This window comes from Falco naumanni, chromosome 20 (genome assembly GCF_017639655.2).
Source record: "Falco naumanni isolate bFalNau1 chromosome 20, bFalNau1.pat, whole genome shotgun sequence".
Taxonomy (NCBI): domain Eukaryota; kingdom Metazoa; phylum Chordata; class Aves; order Falconiformes; family Falconidae; genus Falco; species Falco naumanni.
The window spans coordinates 1,384,038-1,402,377 of record NC_054073.1 but is presented as its reverse complement, the minus strand read 5'-3'; the positions used below and the strand labels follow the sequence as shown (position 1 = coordinate 1,402,377).

Below are 18,340 nucleotides of genomic sequence, written 5' to 3'. Positions count from 1 at the left end.
GAACGCGAGTTCTGGAAGCGCACGGAGCCCTGTGGCAGTGGCAGCGAGTCGGAGTTCACACCCTGGCAGGGCATGGTTTGTATTTGAAAAAATACTGCTTCTCGCCCCCATTCTTTTTGAAATCCCTCTTTTATCTCATGGCCTGATTTTTCAGGCGGTTGAGCACAGATTGTATGTGCTGGCTTCAGTGGCAGATGTAGCCAGCACCCTGGAAAACCTTCTGCAAGGCACACTTGATGTTTAGAGTCCTCACACCTCGGCAGCGTCCTTTCCAAGGGTTTGTTTGTACGGGCTGTTTGGCAGCACACGTAGGCAGTAATTGAGTGACCTTGCCCTGGCGTACATCTCCCTCTGTGTTACTGATGGCTGGTAGTATTTAAACCGTAGCTATTGTGATTTATTATTATTATTTTTTCTTTGTGGTGCTGTAGATCCCAGCAGAATTTTTGTCTCCTTTCGTTTTTGTGGGGCACGTGTAGACGCAGGTCAGTCTGGTGATGAGTCGAGCTGCAGCCAGGCTGCCCCAACAGCAGCCAGCACTTTTGTAACGCTGTTGTAGGAGCTACTGGTGATACTGGTATTATCGGAATGATCTGATGGGAAACCCAGCTCACATGTGGTTTGGAGAGTTAAGGACTGTGCTCAGCACAGGGCACCAAAAGCATTATTTTCTACGCAGAGGTTTTCTGTCCAGCAGAGAGATTCAGATGAATGTAACTGGAGTGTTGGGCATGTCAGTGCTCTGAGCAGCTTTCAGTTTTCTCTGTAGATTAATATTTGTCTTCCCAGGATAAATATAGTAACTCACTGATGTGCAGAAACACTCCTACTGCTGCGTAAGAAGCGAAAGAGCACGTAGGACACTGTACAGTTTGTAACTGTGGAACCTCTGCAGCCAAAAATACATGTCCCCTCAGCAGCAGGGTAGGGGGAGATGATGGTGGCCAACAGAACTGTTTGAACAGGAGCGTGAATCCCCGTTGCTCCTCTTTTAGAGCCGTGTCTTTGGAACGTACTTACCGCAAGCACCCTGGAACGGGGTGGGTTTCCTTTGTGTTTGCACCAGCGCCTCTCACCACGGGATGAGATATTTATATCACCATGAGTAATACTTATTGTAACATTCCGGCAAAAGTTTGAGGGAGGCAGGCTTTGAATCTGCTGTGTGTTACTAGGGGGATATAAACTGGCTTTGTTTGAGTCCAGCCTGAAATCGTTAATTTTCCCGTGCCATTTGTTACCTTACTGAGGTTATCGTTTGCCTTTCTCTTTCACCATCCTCGTTAGTGGACGTACCAGGCTATGGTTCACGAATTGCTGGGGATTAACAACAACCGCATCGACCTTTCCCGGGTACCGGGGATAAGCAAGGATCTCCGAGAGGTGGTCCTGTCCGCCGAGAACGACGAGTTCTATGCCAACGTAGGTGTCTTAGTGGGGATCTTCCTAAGTAGCTTAATTTGGGGATCAGGTCCTGTTATTGCTTTTGCCATGTGAAAGGAACTTCGCAGTGACTTTGAGCGTCGGGGTGGTAATGGATACCTTATCCAAGTGGTGAAAATCAATGTGCAGTGCAAGTAGCATCTGCTGTGAAGTAATGTGTCCGTTTTACAGTTTTATTTCGAACCCAGACCAATGGCAGAGCTGCTGGCTCAAGCCTGGGTCTCAGGGTGGGGATGTGCAGTGACGCCTCAGAGTTTGGGCTTTGTTGCGTCAAGACTAGTGTTAAGCACTGCTTTCTCTCACATCCCTGTCTTGTTGCCTGCAGAACATGTACCTGAACTTTGCAGAGATTGGCAGTAACATCAAGAATCTTATGGAGGATTTCCAGAAGAGGAAACCTAAGGAGCAGCAAAAGCTGGAATCTATAGCGGACATGAAGGTACGGACAACCTACACGGAACTGACTGGACTTTATTTAAAGCCCACGCCTTGCAGGACAGTGCAGATCACTACTGTCTGTACCCTGACAGTCCGTACTGCCAGTGCCATTAGTTCAGATCTCCATGACGCGCTAGTTTTGAGGGGCAGGAACCCCCTTTTTGCACTGTGTCCCTTCCAATGGTTCTTCACCGAAGGCTAGCCGCTTCGACAGGCCGTTGTACGCTACTGCAGTGCGGTCGATAATCTTGCTGCTTCTGACTGCTCCCCAGGCTGCTGCCTAGGCTTGCTGGAATCCCAGCGCCTGACAATTGAATCAGTAAGCTCTGGTTTAAGTCCTTAGCTTACTCCAGGATGGCCGCGTGGACTTTATGTCTGAGCTGGGTCACTTGGCAACAGCTCAGAGCACAGTTATTAATTCAGTCACCGCTCAAGATTTAAAGGATCCTGGCGATATCTTTGGAGATACTTTCTATATCCTTTTATTTTAAGAGTAAATAAAAAGCACATCCCTTCCAGAAATCTCCTGGTGATTGAAGAAGTCTGGTGGGCTCCCAGGAATGAGATGCCCAATCATCCATACACCTGCGCTGGTCTTGCTTATCCTGATGCAAATTGGTTTGTGCAGTTTTATCACTGGGTTGCACGCATCCGCTGGCTCTTGCTTTTCTTTTGAAGAACCGGTTGCTTTGGTTTCCCCATTGCAGGCATTTGTGGAGAATTACCCGCAGTTCAAGAAGATGTCGGGCACGGTATCGAAGCATGTGACGGTAGTGGGAGAGCTCTCTCGACTGGTTGGGGAGCGGAACCTGCTGGAGGTGTCTGAGGTGGAGCAGGAACTGGCCTGCCAGAACGACCATTCCAGTGCTCTGCAGGTACCTTGGGCTCAAAACGAACCTTGGTCCTTTGCGTCTCGGTGGTTTGATCCTGAACTTCCCCTGCTGATGGAAGTTTGATACCGACAGTCAGCAGGAGTTCCTCATGCAGATATCCTGCAGGGTTAGGGCATTAAATGTTAGAATGACTCTCCTCCTCCCAGCTCAGTTCAGATGAGGATGAATCATAGTTAACAACTGGCTTGAGAAGCATCTTTGCAAATTCTGTCTTTACATTTCACAGTGCAACATGCCTTATTATATACAGTCAGTTGGCTCCTGGCAGGCTGCCTGCGCAGGCACCAGTAGAAAGAAGAACTGTGGACCCCCGTGCAGAAGCTTGTTGTATTTGTTGGGGAGGAGAAGAAATGGAATCCATGAAATTGTCTAAACCAAGACTATTCATTGAAGTGCTGGCTTTTACCTTTTTTTTTTTTTAAAAAAAAATAAAAACCAGTGGTAAGCCTCTTAGAGAAAAGATTTCTTTGGCAAAGGGGACTGAAAAAGCCTAACAGAGACTTCTGTTATAGCCGAGTATAGACTGGTTTTGACCCCTTGCTGGCTTGTTGGATTCCATGACCTGACCCAGTATCTGACAGCCTGTCAATAGTGATGAATTGTGGCTGCTGACTATGCAGAGAAAAGAGCAGTATTGTTGAGTGTGACTGTATTATAGCTGAGCTCAACCAGCAACTCGGCATTAAAAAACGATCCCTTAATTTTTGATAGCTAAGGTAGAAGTTACACCCTATAACGGAGGAGCAGTTTGACTAGAAAACAGAGATAAGCATCTTCAAGAGATTTGAAATACGTGTTGCCTTTGCCTCTGTTATTCTGTGCTCCAAGTGGGTGGCTAGGGGATAATATTAGACTCTTCAAGTACTGTAATCTATTACCAGATCCCGAGCTGATGCGAATCAGTATAGGCCTGTTGAAGTCACGCAGCTCTATAGGTTGGCGAGCATATAGATATGATTTGATAGCTTATATTTGGTAGAATTTAGATGACTTAAGTATTGAAGTGGGAATGCAGCCATAAAATGCATTTGTGGGAAACAGCCCCTGCGGTTCTCTTGGTGTATCATTGTTTCTAGATAAAGTTTTTGCAGTTTAAAAGTCAGATTTTTGAGTTCTAATCCATCAGCCCCTCGTGTCTGTGCTGTGATGTTATTTCTGATATTATCAATGTGGCACGGAGCATGAGCGTTGAAACTTGGCTGCTTGGCACTGGAGACCATTTGGGAAAATGTTGGTCTACTCTTCTGTCGTTTATTAAGTTATTTCACTGCAGAAAGGGATGATGCAAACTTCTGCGGATGATGCCGTTGCGTTACCGGCTCTGCGGTTAAGAGAGTACGTGGCGGTGCAGGAAAGCTGGGGGGGAGGCAGGCAGGGCAGCCCCCAGCGGGTGCCACACCATCACGGCAGGGTGGCTGCTGGAGTTCACCTCGGTGCTATTTCAGCTTTAAGTCTGCACGAACTATTTCTGCAGTTTTTAAAGCAGAAAAGCTGCTTGCAGTTTGCTTACAGCCCCGTGCCTGAAGGGCTCTATTGTGTTTCTAAGGACTGAGACCGACTGGAAAACATGTTGCAGCTAGGAAATAAATGCAAAACCACAGAACTGATATCTTTCTGCACAAGAGATCAGTATCTCTTTAGCTGCGCTGCCCGGGGCTGTTCCCTGTTGCAGTCTCCTAATGGCAGGGAAAGGGGCAAGGCCACAGAAACAATGGAGAATAAGCCAGTGCGCGAAATAAAGGCAGAATTGTTCTCCCACTGATGTAACTTCAGCAATTGTTAATTTCTCTGGTGGCCTAGGGCCCCTGAGTACAGTACATGTTGGTTATTCTTCCCCTGGTCTCTTATTAATCCTGACATAGTACATGAGCCTTCGGAGATGAATGGGAGGTTTTGAATCCCATCTCCTTAGATGGACAATAGCTTTTCTGTTTTACACACTTCCTGCTTATATAGGCATTGCCACTGCGCTGCCAGCACAGGATCAAAAAATTTGGCAAGCAGACATCTCCACGGGACTCTGTTCCTACCCTGGCAGGTGAATTCCTGACCTGACCAAGGTTAAAACTCTGGTGGCTCCTCCGCAAAGCCAGTATTTTATCCCGTATTTTTGTAACTAGCCAGCATCAGGCAAACAAATGTCAGCAAATACAGCTGAATCAGTGCAGTAAATAACAACAGTTTTACAACACTTGTTTCACAGCTGTTCATTTGGTGTTGCCTACCAGTGTTGGGAGGGTAGGAGAATCTTGCAAAGATAGGCTATGGATTTTTTGAGTGTTTGAAGGTCACGTATGCTTACAAGTGGAAAAATCCTAACTGGTTCTCTCCCTCTCTTGGTACTGCTGTTTCTGTGACTGTAAAACCAGCAGCTCCCATGCATTTGAGCTCATACAGGCTGATTGGTTTTCTTTAATGTTCAGCACAGGGAGCATTTCAGGCTTCGCTGTGTCCTAAAACATCTGTCCAGGCCAAACCAGATGTCTGCAGACACATCTGGTAGTTGATGCCTGTTCTCTGAGATCCATCTCAAAGCTCAGAGTTAAGCAGCTTATTACTCCCACTGCTCACCTCAGCTACCAACTTGGCTCTGGTGTTTGTTCTGTTAACTCCATTATCTCAACTCTGCGCCTTGACACAAGGACTGAGAGGCTGCAGAGAGGAAATAAGTGCTTTTTGTTGTAAGGAGAAGGAGTAGCACTTAGATGGCCAATTGTCAACTCTACACAAGCAATTATATCCTGCCTGCCATCCCTGGAGGGTAAACAGCATGTATCGGAGGTTCTGAAACTTCTCTGGAAAGGGTCTGTATTTTAACAGGCAGCCTCCTTGGGGCATACAGCCGTTATATTTAGGATGGTTAGCATGTTCTTTTCAGCAGAAAAAGTAATGATCTGCATGTTAGAAGTCATAACTGTATTTCTGTGAAGTTCTGTGTTTACCTCTGGTACTTTTGGTGCCTTTTCATGCTTTCATTTCTTTCCTCCTTTGCATTTTCAAATGCCTGGGACTTGCTCCTCCACTTCTCACCTCCAGAGGTCTGGGAGGACTTGGATGCTTCTGCCCCAAAGCAAACAGAATTTGTGTAATTGTCCCAGCCCCTTTTTCTTGATGGTCAATGTTAGGATGGAACCCGTGGGCCAGTTGTGGCTCTGCCCAAGCTGGAAAAGGAGGGCAGAGGTTCTGGGGTTCTGCACGTGCCTGCTGACCCCCCTTCAGGAGGGGCGCATGGTGACCTCGCCATTACTCTCAACGTGCTCACCCTGCAGCACGTTACCAAGAGTTAGGAACGGGCGGCAGAATTGGGTTATGAATTCCCAGCTTCACGAAAAGCCCTAAAAGCAACTCGCACTCCGCTGTACTCCAATAAATCCGACTGCAGAGCACACGAGGAGCTGGGCTCGGTTGCTTAAGACACAATTTGATTCTCTTGCATTCCTCCTGCATGAAATTCTGTTGCTAGGCAGTGGGCTTGATATTAGTCTGATTTCATGTCCTTTGAAGGCCCTTCCACTGACCCTGCTCTCTATCTGGCTGCAGAACGTGCGGCGCCTGCTGCAGAACCCCAAGGTGACGGAGTTTGACGCTGCCCGGCTGGTGATGCTTTATGCCCTGCACTACGAGCGGCACAGCAGCAACAGCCTGCCAGGGCTGATAACCGATCTCAAGAACAGGGGTGTGTCGGAGAAATACCGAAAGGTAATTGCAGCATTTCTCCTTCAGCTGGATGAACGAGTGGGACAGGAGGGCACAGAGGTGGAAAAGCATTATTAATTGGTGTAAAGCTCGCCTGCTTTCGTTTAGCACAGTGCTAATTGCGCCGCGCCTTGCGAAAAGAACCCTGAGCTTGGCTGGGGCCTGCAGGTGTTACTTTAAAAGGCGTAACTAATCACTTAATTTCCATTTCCAAAATCAGTGATATTATGAAGGATTGAATAAAGCAGAGATGGCAGGCATGGGACGGATGTGTGGCATGTTAAACGGGGCCTGGAACATGCTTCCTTTCTCCTTCCCCTCTTCCTCCCCACCCCTTTCCCCCAGCTCCTGCTGAATAGGCAATAGCTGCAGCACAGGACTTCTGGAGGCTGTAAAGGAGCTGGGCTGGGAGGGAGAGGGTGGCAGCGCTTGGCAAGTGTAGTGAGCAGCTGGAGAGGAGGTGGAGAAGCAGGATGATGTCACATTGTGTGGAAGATCTGCTCTCACTGCAGCAGGCTCTGGAAATGAAAGCCTCTCTTTCTGCAGGCAGTGTCACAGCAGACTCGGTGGGCATGGGGAATACTTTCTTCTCTTCCCCCTTGCCTCCCTCTGTGCTGCATTATCTGCTTGGGATAGATCTCCTTGACCCCTTGGTCTTCTTTCCAGTACTTCCATTGAGCCTAACTGGACAAAAACTGTCTGGAAGCTGGTTTCCCAGGTTAATAGGATTCTGGTTTTGCCTCTCTTGTACAGCTAGTGTCTGCCGTTGTGGAGTATGGAGGGAAGAGGGTCCGGGGCAGTGACCTGTTCGGTCCCAAGGATGCTGTAGCCATCACCAAACAGTTCCTCAAAGGACTGAAGGTATGGATCTGCCACAGATGAAATAGTGACAGTTTTGGTCCTAAAATTACAGTCAGAGCAGGACTGCTATGCAGTGCAAGGCCATGTGTCATGGATTTCAGAGATTTAATAGTAAGTGCACTGGGCTTTTAGGGCATAATTCTCATTGAAGGCAATGGGAGTGAGTTGCTGAAAAGTCTCTAAATCTGGATGTCAGTGGTTAACCCCTGATGTACCCGTCAGATGGTGATGCTCCTTTTATGTGCCTTTGCTGATATCTCTCAGCCTGCTGCGTTGCTGTATTAATTCATAACAAGAGCTTCTCTTGCACTGCAGGGTGTTGAGAACGTGTATACACAACACCAGCCTCTCCTTCAAGAAACACTAGATCAGCTCATCAAGGGAAAACTCAAGGACAGCCAGTACCCCTACCTGGGTGCCAACACTCTCCGTGACAGGTATGTGGGGCCTCTGAGGGCAGAGCTTGGAACCAAAATACATCTGCTCCTCCCAGGGCTGCCGCTTGCTTTGCTGTTTGCCTGTAGATGAAGAAAACTTTGCTTGGCAGAGAAATGTCCTGATTGTGTAGGTCTTCTGTTCTCAAGTAGGTGCTGTGGAGCGGGTGAGTAAGACTGAAATATGGTGGTCTTGTCGTGCTGGCCAAGATGTGACATTTCCATTGTAAGGGCTCAGGTAGAGAATACAGCCATTGCACCAAAATGCCAGGGTGTTCACATGGTGGATTTCAACATGCCCTCTAACTTCATTCCATGCCATCTGGCGCTTATTTGTAGAGTACCAAAAATAGTGCGACTGCAAGCTCTCCCTTCTGAGCCAGTTACTATTCCTGATGAGAATGGGATCTTGCTGAAGATGGCTAATAACTGTAATTGAAAAGAACTCTGGCTGTCTGGTTCTAGCTGACTTTGCTGGAGCTAAGCTCATCTGTCGTTAGCGAAGTCATTAAAGGTAAGTGTGGGCCTCAGAGTGAGGGCTCTGAATCATTAGAGAGAAGACGACGAGTCCTCCTCCGATGGCATTCTCTACAAATCCCTCCTTTCCTTGGTACCACTGTTGCCTTTCTGTAAATGTGGTTCAGCTTCTGCAGCGTGCCGGTTGGGTATTCCTCATTCCTTCCACTGGCAGTTTTCTTCAAGGAGAAGAGCCTGCTGTTGCTTTGCTTCCTTTGGGTGATCCGTCATGAGGTCATCACAGCGATTCCCTGAATCTTCTCCAATGTCTGTCAAATGCCCCAAGGTTCCAGGGAAGATGTTTTACTTGCAGGGTTAGAACCGTTGTCATTCCCTTCACATGCTGCATGTGACTGGCTTTTTATCAGTAACTGCCACATTTTTAGTGAAGCAGAAAATAAATTCAAGGTAGTAATTCTCAATGAACGAGGCAGCTGTGGCAGGGCAGTTTGGGTTAAAGGAAAACCACGGACTCGTTTGGAGCAGGAGAGAAGTAGACTTGGGGACCAAGGTTCAGCAGTGTCAAGCGGGTGGGAGGGGCAGAAGCATGTGAAAGAGCGAGCATTCATGTCTGGCTCTTTGAGACGCACACGCATGCTGCTCTTCCTCCTTCGCCCTGCCTTGGGGCATTTTGATCCATCTGATGAAAGCAAAAATGTATTTTGGAGCAGGGAGGCATCCAAATTCCATGGCAGGCTGACAGCAGGGGCTGTTAAATCATTTTATTTATGGATAAGAATTATAGTCATACAAGAGGCAGTTCATTTGTGTATATCCCTGGTAGACCAAAAAACCCAAATCTGCTTTGCTTTAGGTTTTCCCTTTAAAATAAAATGGTAAATTTTGGATAGGGTGGACGTGTGGTTTTAATAGGTGTGAAATATCAAGGACCCTCACAACAGAAATGCTATCCTCTCTGTCCTTGAAACCAGCTCTCGACTGAGATGGATTTTCAGTCCAACAAAAAGAGGTTGATGGGTGCGGTTTGTGGCAGATCTGAAATGAGACCTGCAGAACAGCAGCAACTGCGTCCAGGCATCCCTGACCTGGGTTTGTCCTGAGCTAACTAGAAGCAAATGGTCTTCTGACCTTTATCTTGTTGGTGGTTTTTTTTTTTTTTTTTTTTTTTTTTCAGTTCCCATTTAATATTTTCTTGAGCTGTGTTTCACTTAGATTCCTCTTCAAATGTTTCTGGAAAAGGGTACAGGAACCTGCTCCTGAGAATCTTGGTGCAGATAATGTGCAAAGAATCTGTTTGGGGGAGCATGAGAAGGGTTTAATTCCTGCCTCAAACTGAAGAAAAACAGAAGTTGGATGAAGGGAAATGGAGTTTGCCTCTCCCTCCCTTCCCTGCAGCAGCTACAGCCTTGTCTCTTAGCTCCAAGACGTGAATCCTGTAGTTTTGTTAAAGCAGAACTTCCAAAGTGTTTTTCCCTTTAAATTTCTCATGGTTTTCCTTTGGTCTGGGATTGTCCTTGGGACAGCGGCTGGGTACAACAGTGCTGCTGCGGGGTCAGCTCTCTGCAAAGTGATCGTAAGCGTAAGGGCACGTGGTTGTTAGCGTTGTTTCCCGATGGGAATGGTGGATCTTGTTGAGTTTAAGACATAGTAGCTGTAGGAATGAGGGTCTGTAACTGCCAAAAAATAGGCACCTAAATACTTCTGGTCTTGCTGCGTAAAATGAGGGCCACGGCGCTGTGTCACCTCTAACGTATGGATATTCAGTCTCATGGAAGCAGGGGCTGCCTAGAAACAGGTTGTAGTGATCAGGTTTGGAGGAAAAAGGCCTGCTTGATGGTTTTGCCTTGGTGCCAAACCAATGGAGCTAGGAATTTAAATTTCATAATTTCACAAAACTTAGTGTAATAAATCACAGCCCAAGGCAAACTGGGCTCCACTGTCGTCTTGCTCGCTGCTTTCAGAGGATGGTGTTACTGTGATTGGCAGGAGTTCAGCAGAAGGTCAGGGCGAAAGGCTTTGTATTTTTTGATCAAAGGGATGTAGTTGCTTGAACAGCAAAGAATTTGAAAGGATTCTTTTTAACTGTTTCTTTCTGTATTAAACACCACACTGTTGCAAGGGAGGAAAAGCTCCTGGTCCAAATTCAGCTGTGGAAATTGGTGGCAGTGAAGGGAAGGGAATCTTTGCAAAGCAGTGAGCAGGGTTCCTAGGAGAGAGCAATTAGCAATTCCTCTTTCTTTTGCTTCTCCTCTATTTCCAGCTGTGTTAAATATCATCCTTCTCTTGTATGCTGTAAGCCCGCAGTCCCTTCCACCTCCACCTTGCTGCTGGAAAGTACTAGCTAGAAGAGTTCCCAAAGCCTCTCTCCATCACAGCAGCCTGCGGGAGCGCGTTACGTGAAGGTTTGTGACCCCCTCGGTGTGCTCTGCACGCCGGGCTCGGCTGAAGCCTCCCCTTCGGATGGAGCTTTTGCTGTGTTTATGCTTTGACCCAGGATTTTCTTGAAGAGGGCATCTGCCCCAACCAACGGGGCTGGCGGTGCCTTCCCAAGGTGGCTCGTGGCCGCTTCTTACAACGTCGGGTTTGTAGGCGGACCAAGAGGCAGCGCTGTCACTGCTGCGCTTCTGGAAACCGAACCCAGGTTCCTCAGCATTTTGCATGAAGAGGCAGCAGCCTGTGAGATAGCAGTAGGGAAAGGCACGCCGCTCCCTGGGGATCCAGATGGGATGCGGCTCGTTCCATGTTCTTCTCCAATTACCACTATTACTTCCCTGCTTATTGAAAAATCTTGGAAAATTACCTGGTCTGAAAGCCCATCAGGGTTCAGAGTTAAACGCAAAACAGGAGAATTCACCGATACCATCTAGTTTATCCTGCCACGGGACACGGTCTTTCTCCAGTAACTTTGTTGAGGGGAAAGTCCCTCCTGACCACTTGAGGAAAGGAGGAATTTGGAGCCATTTGGAAGCATCTGTAGCTGATGCACATCTGATGGGACGGGTGAGGTATCTCCTTAGACAGCAAAGGTAAAATCTCCTTGTTTGGAAGCAGCAGCCTGCAGCGTGTGGTGGGGAACCACTGTGCTGTGTGCTTTCTCATCTGAGCTCACAAACGCTGCCCTAAAGAGCAGGGAAAGTACTGCCACTCCTACATCCCATATTAGCTTGTGTTTGGTGTGGGTTGGGTTCTGTGGATGGTTTTTAAGGCAAAACTCTGTCTGTGTCCTTGTCTGCTTGAGGAAGTTGCTTTTTCCTCTTGTCCGAAGTGTTTGAGCACTCAGCTGTTAAATTGGCAGCTCCCCTGGGGAGATACGTAGCCACATCCGCAAACTGGGTCTGAGGAGCTCAACAGCTGGAGCGAGTCTTGCTGCGGATTGCCTTCCCGCTAATCCTGTAACAGTCTTGGAGTTTCTTCCTGTTCCAAAATTGCTTATTATTTGCCCTTGATAGAAGCAGTAATTCCCTGGGCACTTTGTGAGAACGCCAAGATCCCTTTGTTCTTTCTGTGGCCTGCGTGACGTAGCTCGCTTCTGCTCTGTGAGGAGTCTGATGGTAAATGCCAGATGCTTTGGTAAATGCCAGATGCTTCGAGCCAGGCACCTGAAGCGGGGGAGGGGTGACAGTTCTGCCCTCACTATCCCATGCCAGGCTTAATGCTTAACCCGGGGTGTAGGGTTAGGCTGGTGTCATGGGGACGGTGAAAGTGAATGGCAAACATAAAGGCTGGTCCATGTTAAGATATCCCAGAGGAGCGTGCAAGAGTGTGGCATGACTTTGGCATCAAAATTCCTTGGGTTTTTCATAGTCCAACCAAAAATATGTGACTGATGGTACCAGGAGACTGATCCTGTGGGTTTCGGTCTGCACAAAAGTTCTTGGTAAGAAATTGCCTTAAGCCTGAAGGTGCTAACTGACCTAGGGACCTTGGGGAGGTGCAGCTTTCTCAGCCTGAAGGATGTTCTCCCTAAGAAGGGAAGCATGGCACGGCCTGCTTGGCACGTTTCTACTTGCATCGTGATAGAAGTGGCTTTATATAATATAAATATGTAATATATAGGTATACTTTTTCTGACAGCTGACTGGCTCATCGGATTTCTTCCTTTCCCTTTGATTTCCCTCCGCAAAGGACTTGGGCACATTTGCATCCAGTTCCCAAAGCCGTGTGCCCAACTGTAGCTAAAAGGACAAGGTAGAGCGCTCTGCTGTCCTTCGGGGCTGGCCCGGCAACTTGTGTTGTCACTCGGGTGCGAAAACCTCCATCTGCCTCCGTGAGATGTTTGAACCTGCCCAGCCTGACCGTGCGGTTGCTGTATATAACCTGCTTATCTGTAGGCTGCAGCGCCAAAGGTTTCACAGGTTGTTCCCGTGCAGGGAACGGTGCAGCTCTGCGGGGAGAGATGAGCACACCGAACCCTGGGGCGTGGGGAGGGAAGCGAAGGTAGCACAGGCTGCGTGGCTGAGATCCCGAGGGCAGCGCTGCCTGCGCCGCTGCTCCTGGCTGCCTGGGGTCAACCATGTGCGGGGTAAAACTCACCACTCTGACCCGAGAGGGCAGGCGTAGGGCATCTAATACAGCATGTTCCACTGTTGCTGACTTCTTAGAAGGGATTCCGCTCTGAGCCTTTTTCTTTCCAAGGAAGCTGTGCAATAAACGGCAGCTGGAAGGCTTGGCCATTATTAGAGTTACTACAGTCCCCGAGGATAACAAATCATGTAGTACCTGCGGTAGAACTGTATAGAGTGCAACAGCTTTTTTTATTGCTGAATTAGCGATGCTGCATGTCACCGGAGGGTGTGCCTGAAACGACGGGATCCCCACGTTCCAGCCATTGGGGCTGCAGTATTCCCTCTCCACACCACGGAGGAGAAATGCCCCGACTACCAGCACATTCTAAAGCATTTCTGAAATCTTTTGCCTGCCAAAATCACCTCATGCAAGCCCAGTTCAGACTTCTGAGGCAGCTTATGATTTGGAATGTTATTGGTAACGAGGATCACTTTGAGCAGGGGTGCACACTGATCTTCTCTGTTAATTTTTCTTACCTTTCTGCATGCTCTCCAGGGGCAGGGAGGCAGCTGTGTGGTTCAGAGCGTTAACATCCTTGCGCTGAGCCAGTGTCCCGTCCTGACGGCAGAAGTGGTTTTGCTCTTGGTGGTCCCTTCAGTGATGCCAGGAAAGAAGTCCCTGATGTTGGCCCTCCCGATGCGCGTGTTGCTCCTCGGGACAGTAACAGGTGTCGAGGGCTTTGCAGGTTGGCTTCTCAGCAGGGAGTAACCAGAGACAGGGAGGCTAGGTGCATTCCGGGGTCATCCCTGTCTCATGCTCCGTTTGCTTTGTCACTGATCCAGAGCTTGCACAGACTGAACACCTGCTGCTTCCAGCACCTCAGCGAGCAGCTGTAGGCTACCAGAAGTACCCGCTGGAAAAGAAGAGATGAGTTTTGAAACGGCAACACAAAGTTCACGGTGTTGAGACTTGATGGTTCCGACTCAAGCGGATGACTGACAGGATGTGATCCACGCCTTTTCGCTGTCGAACCCACAGAAATCGTTCTCTCCGCTTGTAGATGGTAGCGGGGCTGATTTAGGGCTTGCAAGGCCATTCTGCCGTCTGTGAGAGTGGAAAAATGAAGCGGTCGGGAAGGGTGGTGCAAGGAAGGTGCAGCCTTTGAAAGCAGAACATGCTTTCGTGTGTGTGGCTGGGTTTGTATTTTGTGGGATGAAGGCATTTCGCTCTTCCCCCCCCTTTTCCCCTCATGCTGCTTCTCCGTAACATCCTGTATTTCTAGGCTGGTTAGGGAATGTAACCTCAGAGGTGAATTTATGCACAAATCCCAGCAGTTTTGTAATCAGCCAGCAAAACTGCAGCTGATCCGTGCCCTTCAAGCCGAGCCCGAGAGGTCTGAAGCACCGCTGTTGTCCTCGTTTGACTCCTGAATTGATCTTAATTTAACAGCCGCAGCGGTGTCTCGATCATGCATTAAACATCGGCGTGTGTGTCATGGTGGAGCTCTGCAGGGACGTGGCATGTGGGTGTTGCTGAGGAGGCTTTTAAGGACCGTTAGCACATTGTGTAAATGTTTGGGAGAGAGAAGGCTTGAAAAGCCATCTAACAGGCTCCACGGTGTTGTCAGTCTGGAGCCCCGTGCATCACAAAAATGAGACGTGGTCTGGGGAGGGAGCTCAGCAGGATCACGGCCTCAGCACCTGGTGAGGGGGACAGGATTTGTCCTCGTGTTTAGTCTGATGCCGTCTCAACATTTGCCTCTTTATTGCAGGCCCCAAGACATTATCGTGTTCATCATTGGAGGGGCCACCTACGAAGAGGCGCTGACTGTCTATAACCTTAACCGCACCAACCCGGGGGTCCGGATCGTCCTCGGTGGGACCACAATCCACAACACAAAAAGGTAATAGCCTGTTCCTAACTGTGGACTCTGAGTATGCAAAACTGCTGATGTGAGCATGAATTTGCGATGCCTGAGGGATCTTTATCGCGCAGTAAAACACAGAAATGTGTGTAAATGGTCCGAGCCCAGCTCTACTCATTATGGCTGAGGGACATATTACCAGGCTGAAGGTTTAATGTGCATTTTACTGAATTCAAGGGCAGGGAAGTAAATGTGTATAGTTTTTCCTGCTTGTAATTCACCACACACTCTTAATATGAATGAGAAGCCAGTGCAGCACACAGGAATTCAAAACTGACTGTGGTCTCACTGCTCTTGATGGAGCAACTGCATTTGAGAGCAGTGAAGTTAATGTACCTATGATTAGAACTGAGTTCTGTGATTACCCTGCTAGCACGTTCTCTGCCGCCCACAAGCCTGCAGAGTATTGGCTGTGCCTTTTGCATTTCTCCCTGGAGAGCTGAGCTTTCCTTATTGGTTTGCTGTACGTTCCGAGTTGCCTTTCCTGGGAGGCCAGACATTTGTAAGGGTTTAATCCCTCCAGGGACTGAGCAGTGCCGCGGAGCACCGACCACGCGGAGCTTCATTGATTTCCTCGGTCACTGTCTCTGGGGTGTTCCAGCAGCTGACAGTCGGAGCCGAAGGGCTCGTGTCAGGCAGCGCTGACGATATTTCACGTCCCCTGCACTGAGCTGAGTGAGCCATTCCTGAGGGTCACATGAGTCAGATTGTTTGTACAGAAACCTGCAACTGCTTTGCTGTAGCTGGCCCAAAATTCCTGTCAATGCGGAACACTGGGTTTATTTCCTGTGAAACATCTGGCTGATAAACACAAATAACGTTTCCTGGACCCAGATTATTCATCTGAGTATTTGAGCACAGGTGAAAATTTAGACCACACTGGGGGTTGTCTCCTATCAGCAGGGCTTGTTGCTAGCCAAGCGAAGGAGCACAAATTGTTTCATTTACGTCCCTTCCTCCTTCCCACCACCCCTGTCTGTCCCTGTGGGTCATGGCACTGCCGTGGCCGGGAGCCAGTGGGTTATCGGAAGGACGGTAACGGCAGGAATGTGACAGGTGACCCACATCTCTCCCATGTGTTGCAGCAGGAAGCGTGGTGAAATCTAAGTCCAGGGAGAGAACCTGGCGTTGTCCAGCAGCTGCTCTAAGCTTAAAGGGAGCGCGTGGCTCTGAGCTGGGGTGGGAGGAGAGCTTCAGCATTACCATGTAGAAACACAAACAGAATGCAGTCCTGCAACAGGAAGCAAAAGCTAATGCATCTCAGTATTTGGGGTGAAATTTGCAGAGCTGACATAACAGCTTTGGGTGCCTCAGCACTCTCCTGGAGTTCAGGAAACACACACAGTTTTAACACCGCAGGCGTCGCGTGTCAGAAATACAGCTGTCAAGTACTTCATTGATCTCAGTTACTGACAGGTGGACTCAAGTGTAGCAAGTAGGCTAAAAAATGGCTTGGTTTTCAGACCATATACGTACGCTGCTGCTGCATTAGAGTCCAGTGTGATATTTATAAAATCCCTGCACTTTTGGCCTTCTTTTTCATGCCTGTAAGGGATCTTCAGGCTCCAAAGCTGCCTGCACAGAAGCAGGAACAATTCTCTCACAAGGAAATCCAGTGATTGCTATCATCGCTCGCTCAGTAAAATGCCCAAACCCTCCAAATTTGCAGTGCCTGCTTGGAAATTTGGCCCTTACTTTAGCTTAATGTTGGTTGATTGGAAAGCTCCTGAATTGATGCTAGCCCAGAAGTAAATTGCTTTGATGAACTGGGTTACAAAGGCAAGTCTGTATTAGCCCACATATCAACCAATTCCTGCCCAAATTACCCAGCTTGCTCAACCTGCTGCTTTACTGAGTAGCCTTTGAACTAAATCCTGTTCCAGCCAAGCCTAGAAATAGTAAGAAAAAGAGATCAGTGGACATACTAGCTGCTCTTTGACTGATAAAAAGAAAGAAGTTAAGTAAATTGTCAGCTTGCAAGGACGCAAAAAAAACCTGGTTCATATTCAGCCTGGCATCCACTCCAGCCTCTTAGTGTACCAGTGCGTTTTGAGACTGATTTTGACATCTACCAACACCCCTGCATCAAACTTTTACCAGCACCTGTCCCGTGAACCTGGTACTGTTGTCGGACCACACTAAACACAAAAACCAGAGTAAGCGATACAGAGATCTCTGGGATGGTGCAGTTTGTCACACCATACTGGAGGTGGAGACCTGCCCTGAAAGTGTATCGGTGCAGCAGATTCAGCAAAAACTGTCACTTGGGGAGGGGGAACAGAGAAAACTCACCAGCAGTGTTTTGAGTGGGAGTAGGAAAGCAGTAGTGCGGCGAGCAGGGTGGGAAAAGATGGTTCGAGCTTTAGGCTGCCGTCCCAGCGCTGCTGACGACCTGTTAGGTGACAGTGGTCACCTTTCTTTGTCTGTGCGAAGCGGAAGGTCTCCGAGGTGGGACTGTCTCTCACTTCTGCTTGATGACGTTCAACATTTGCAGCTACACTGTTGGGCTCCGCTTCTTAGATTTGTACTGTAATGAGTAACATTAGCGAGTTAGGGCTTCTACCGCGACTACATTTTGGCGCAGTCTCTGAATTATTTACAGAAAAACTAGGATACTGTATCAAAATTTGCATTTCAAAGAATGAAGTGAAGAAAAAAAAAAAAAAAGAGAAAAAAGAAAAAGAAAGCTGTTGCTTTTTAAGGGCTGACTACTACAATGTCCTGTCTGGGAACTCTGGGATAAGGACTGCCGAGGGTCCCATTCTAAAAGTAGCCTCGCCCCAAATGATTTGTTGTTCCCTAGTGCCTTGAATAAGATTTCCTTAATGATGAGAGGCCAAATTAATAATAATAATAATAACAACTTAGAACTTTTGAGTCAATAATCTCGAGCCCTTTCCAAGGGAGGGCTGGCCTGCTTAGCTCCTGCACACGGAGGAGGAGCAGCCTGTGCAGCCGAGCGAGCCGACTTGCTCCAGACACCTGAGAAATGAAGAATTTTCCTGTCCACTGAGTGTTAACTGCAATTCTAGAAAAGTATGCGAGGATCATGGGTATTTTGGCAAATACAGCAAGGTGTCTCGTGTGAGGAAACCTAGATTTTATTGTGTTCTAACTCGTCCAGTAATCTGCTGGCCTTCCTTTAATGAACTGTTGCTTATGTCTGATGGATTAGGGTTGATATGTCACAATAAACAAGGAGATTTTAATATTAATGCGCTGAGCAGCTGATGTAAGCACACTAATCCTGTGCTTTCATTGTTCTTACCAGTCCAACTTAAATTGCGATCAACATCTGTGTTTATAGGGTGGGGGATGGCTTAAGGGATATCCATTCTGCTTTTTTACAAAGCAGAAGACAAACAAGCCTTTGGAGCTGGTTATGTTGTTAGAGCTGTATATTTGTGGGAAGCTTATCTGTTTAAGAGGCCATCTGTATTGTCCAGTGAATATACTGTACGTAGAGCCTTTAAAATGTGGGAGGGAAAAGTACTCTGCATAGGAACGAAACCCACAACATTCCGTGTTTGCAAAGAGGGTCCTGAAGTGGGCATAGTATGTAGCTGCTTGGAGTTTCCTGATGCGGCGCGGTCATGTCAAGGAGAATGTGTCCCTGTTGCTCTTCACGGATTTATATCCATATAGATGCAAAACAGAGGCAGGTGTCT

At 48.0% G+C, this 18,340-nt stretch overlaps 1 protein-coding gene across 4 annotated transcripts in view; it reads left to right on the top strand.

The window, feature by feature from the left end:
• Nucleotides 1-18,340, top strand: part of VPS45 (vacuolar protein sorting 45 homolog) — a 28,029-nt gene that overhangs the window by 3,556 nt on the left and 6,133 nt on the right. For 3 of the 4 annotated variants that reach the window (XR_005831483.1, XM_040618564.1, XM_040618566.1), the window contains exons 8-14: nt 1,288-1,422; nt 1,769-1,882; nt 2,589-2,756; nt 6,315-6,473; nt 7,224-7,331; nt 7,647-7,768; nt 14,520-14,651. Coding sequence is in view for 3 of the 4 variants with exons in the window: in XM_040618564.1 (XP_040474498.1) it covers nt 1,288-1,422; nt 1,769-1,882; nt 2,589-2,756; nt 6,315-6,473; nt 7,224-7,331; nt 7,647-7,768; nt 14,520-14,651 (938 nt within the window). In the remaining variant the exon portion in view is untranslated. Of the gene's footprint in view, nt 1-1,287; nt 1,423-1,768; nt 1,883-2,588; nt 2,757-6,314; nt 6,474-7,223; nt 7,332-7,646; nt 7,769-13,303; nt 13,405-14,519; nt 14,652-18,340 lie in introns of those variants that run through there. The other variant, XM_040618567.1, reaches the window with a different exon arrangement.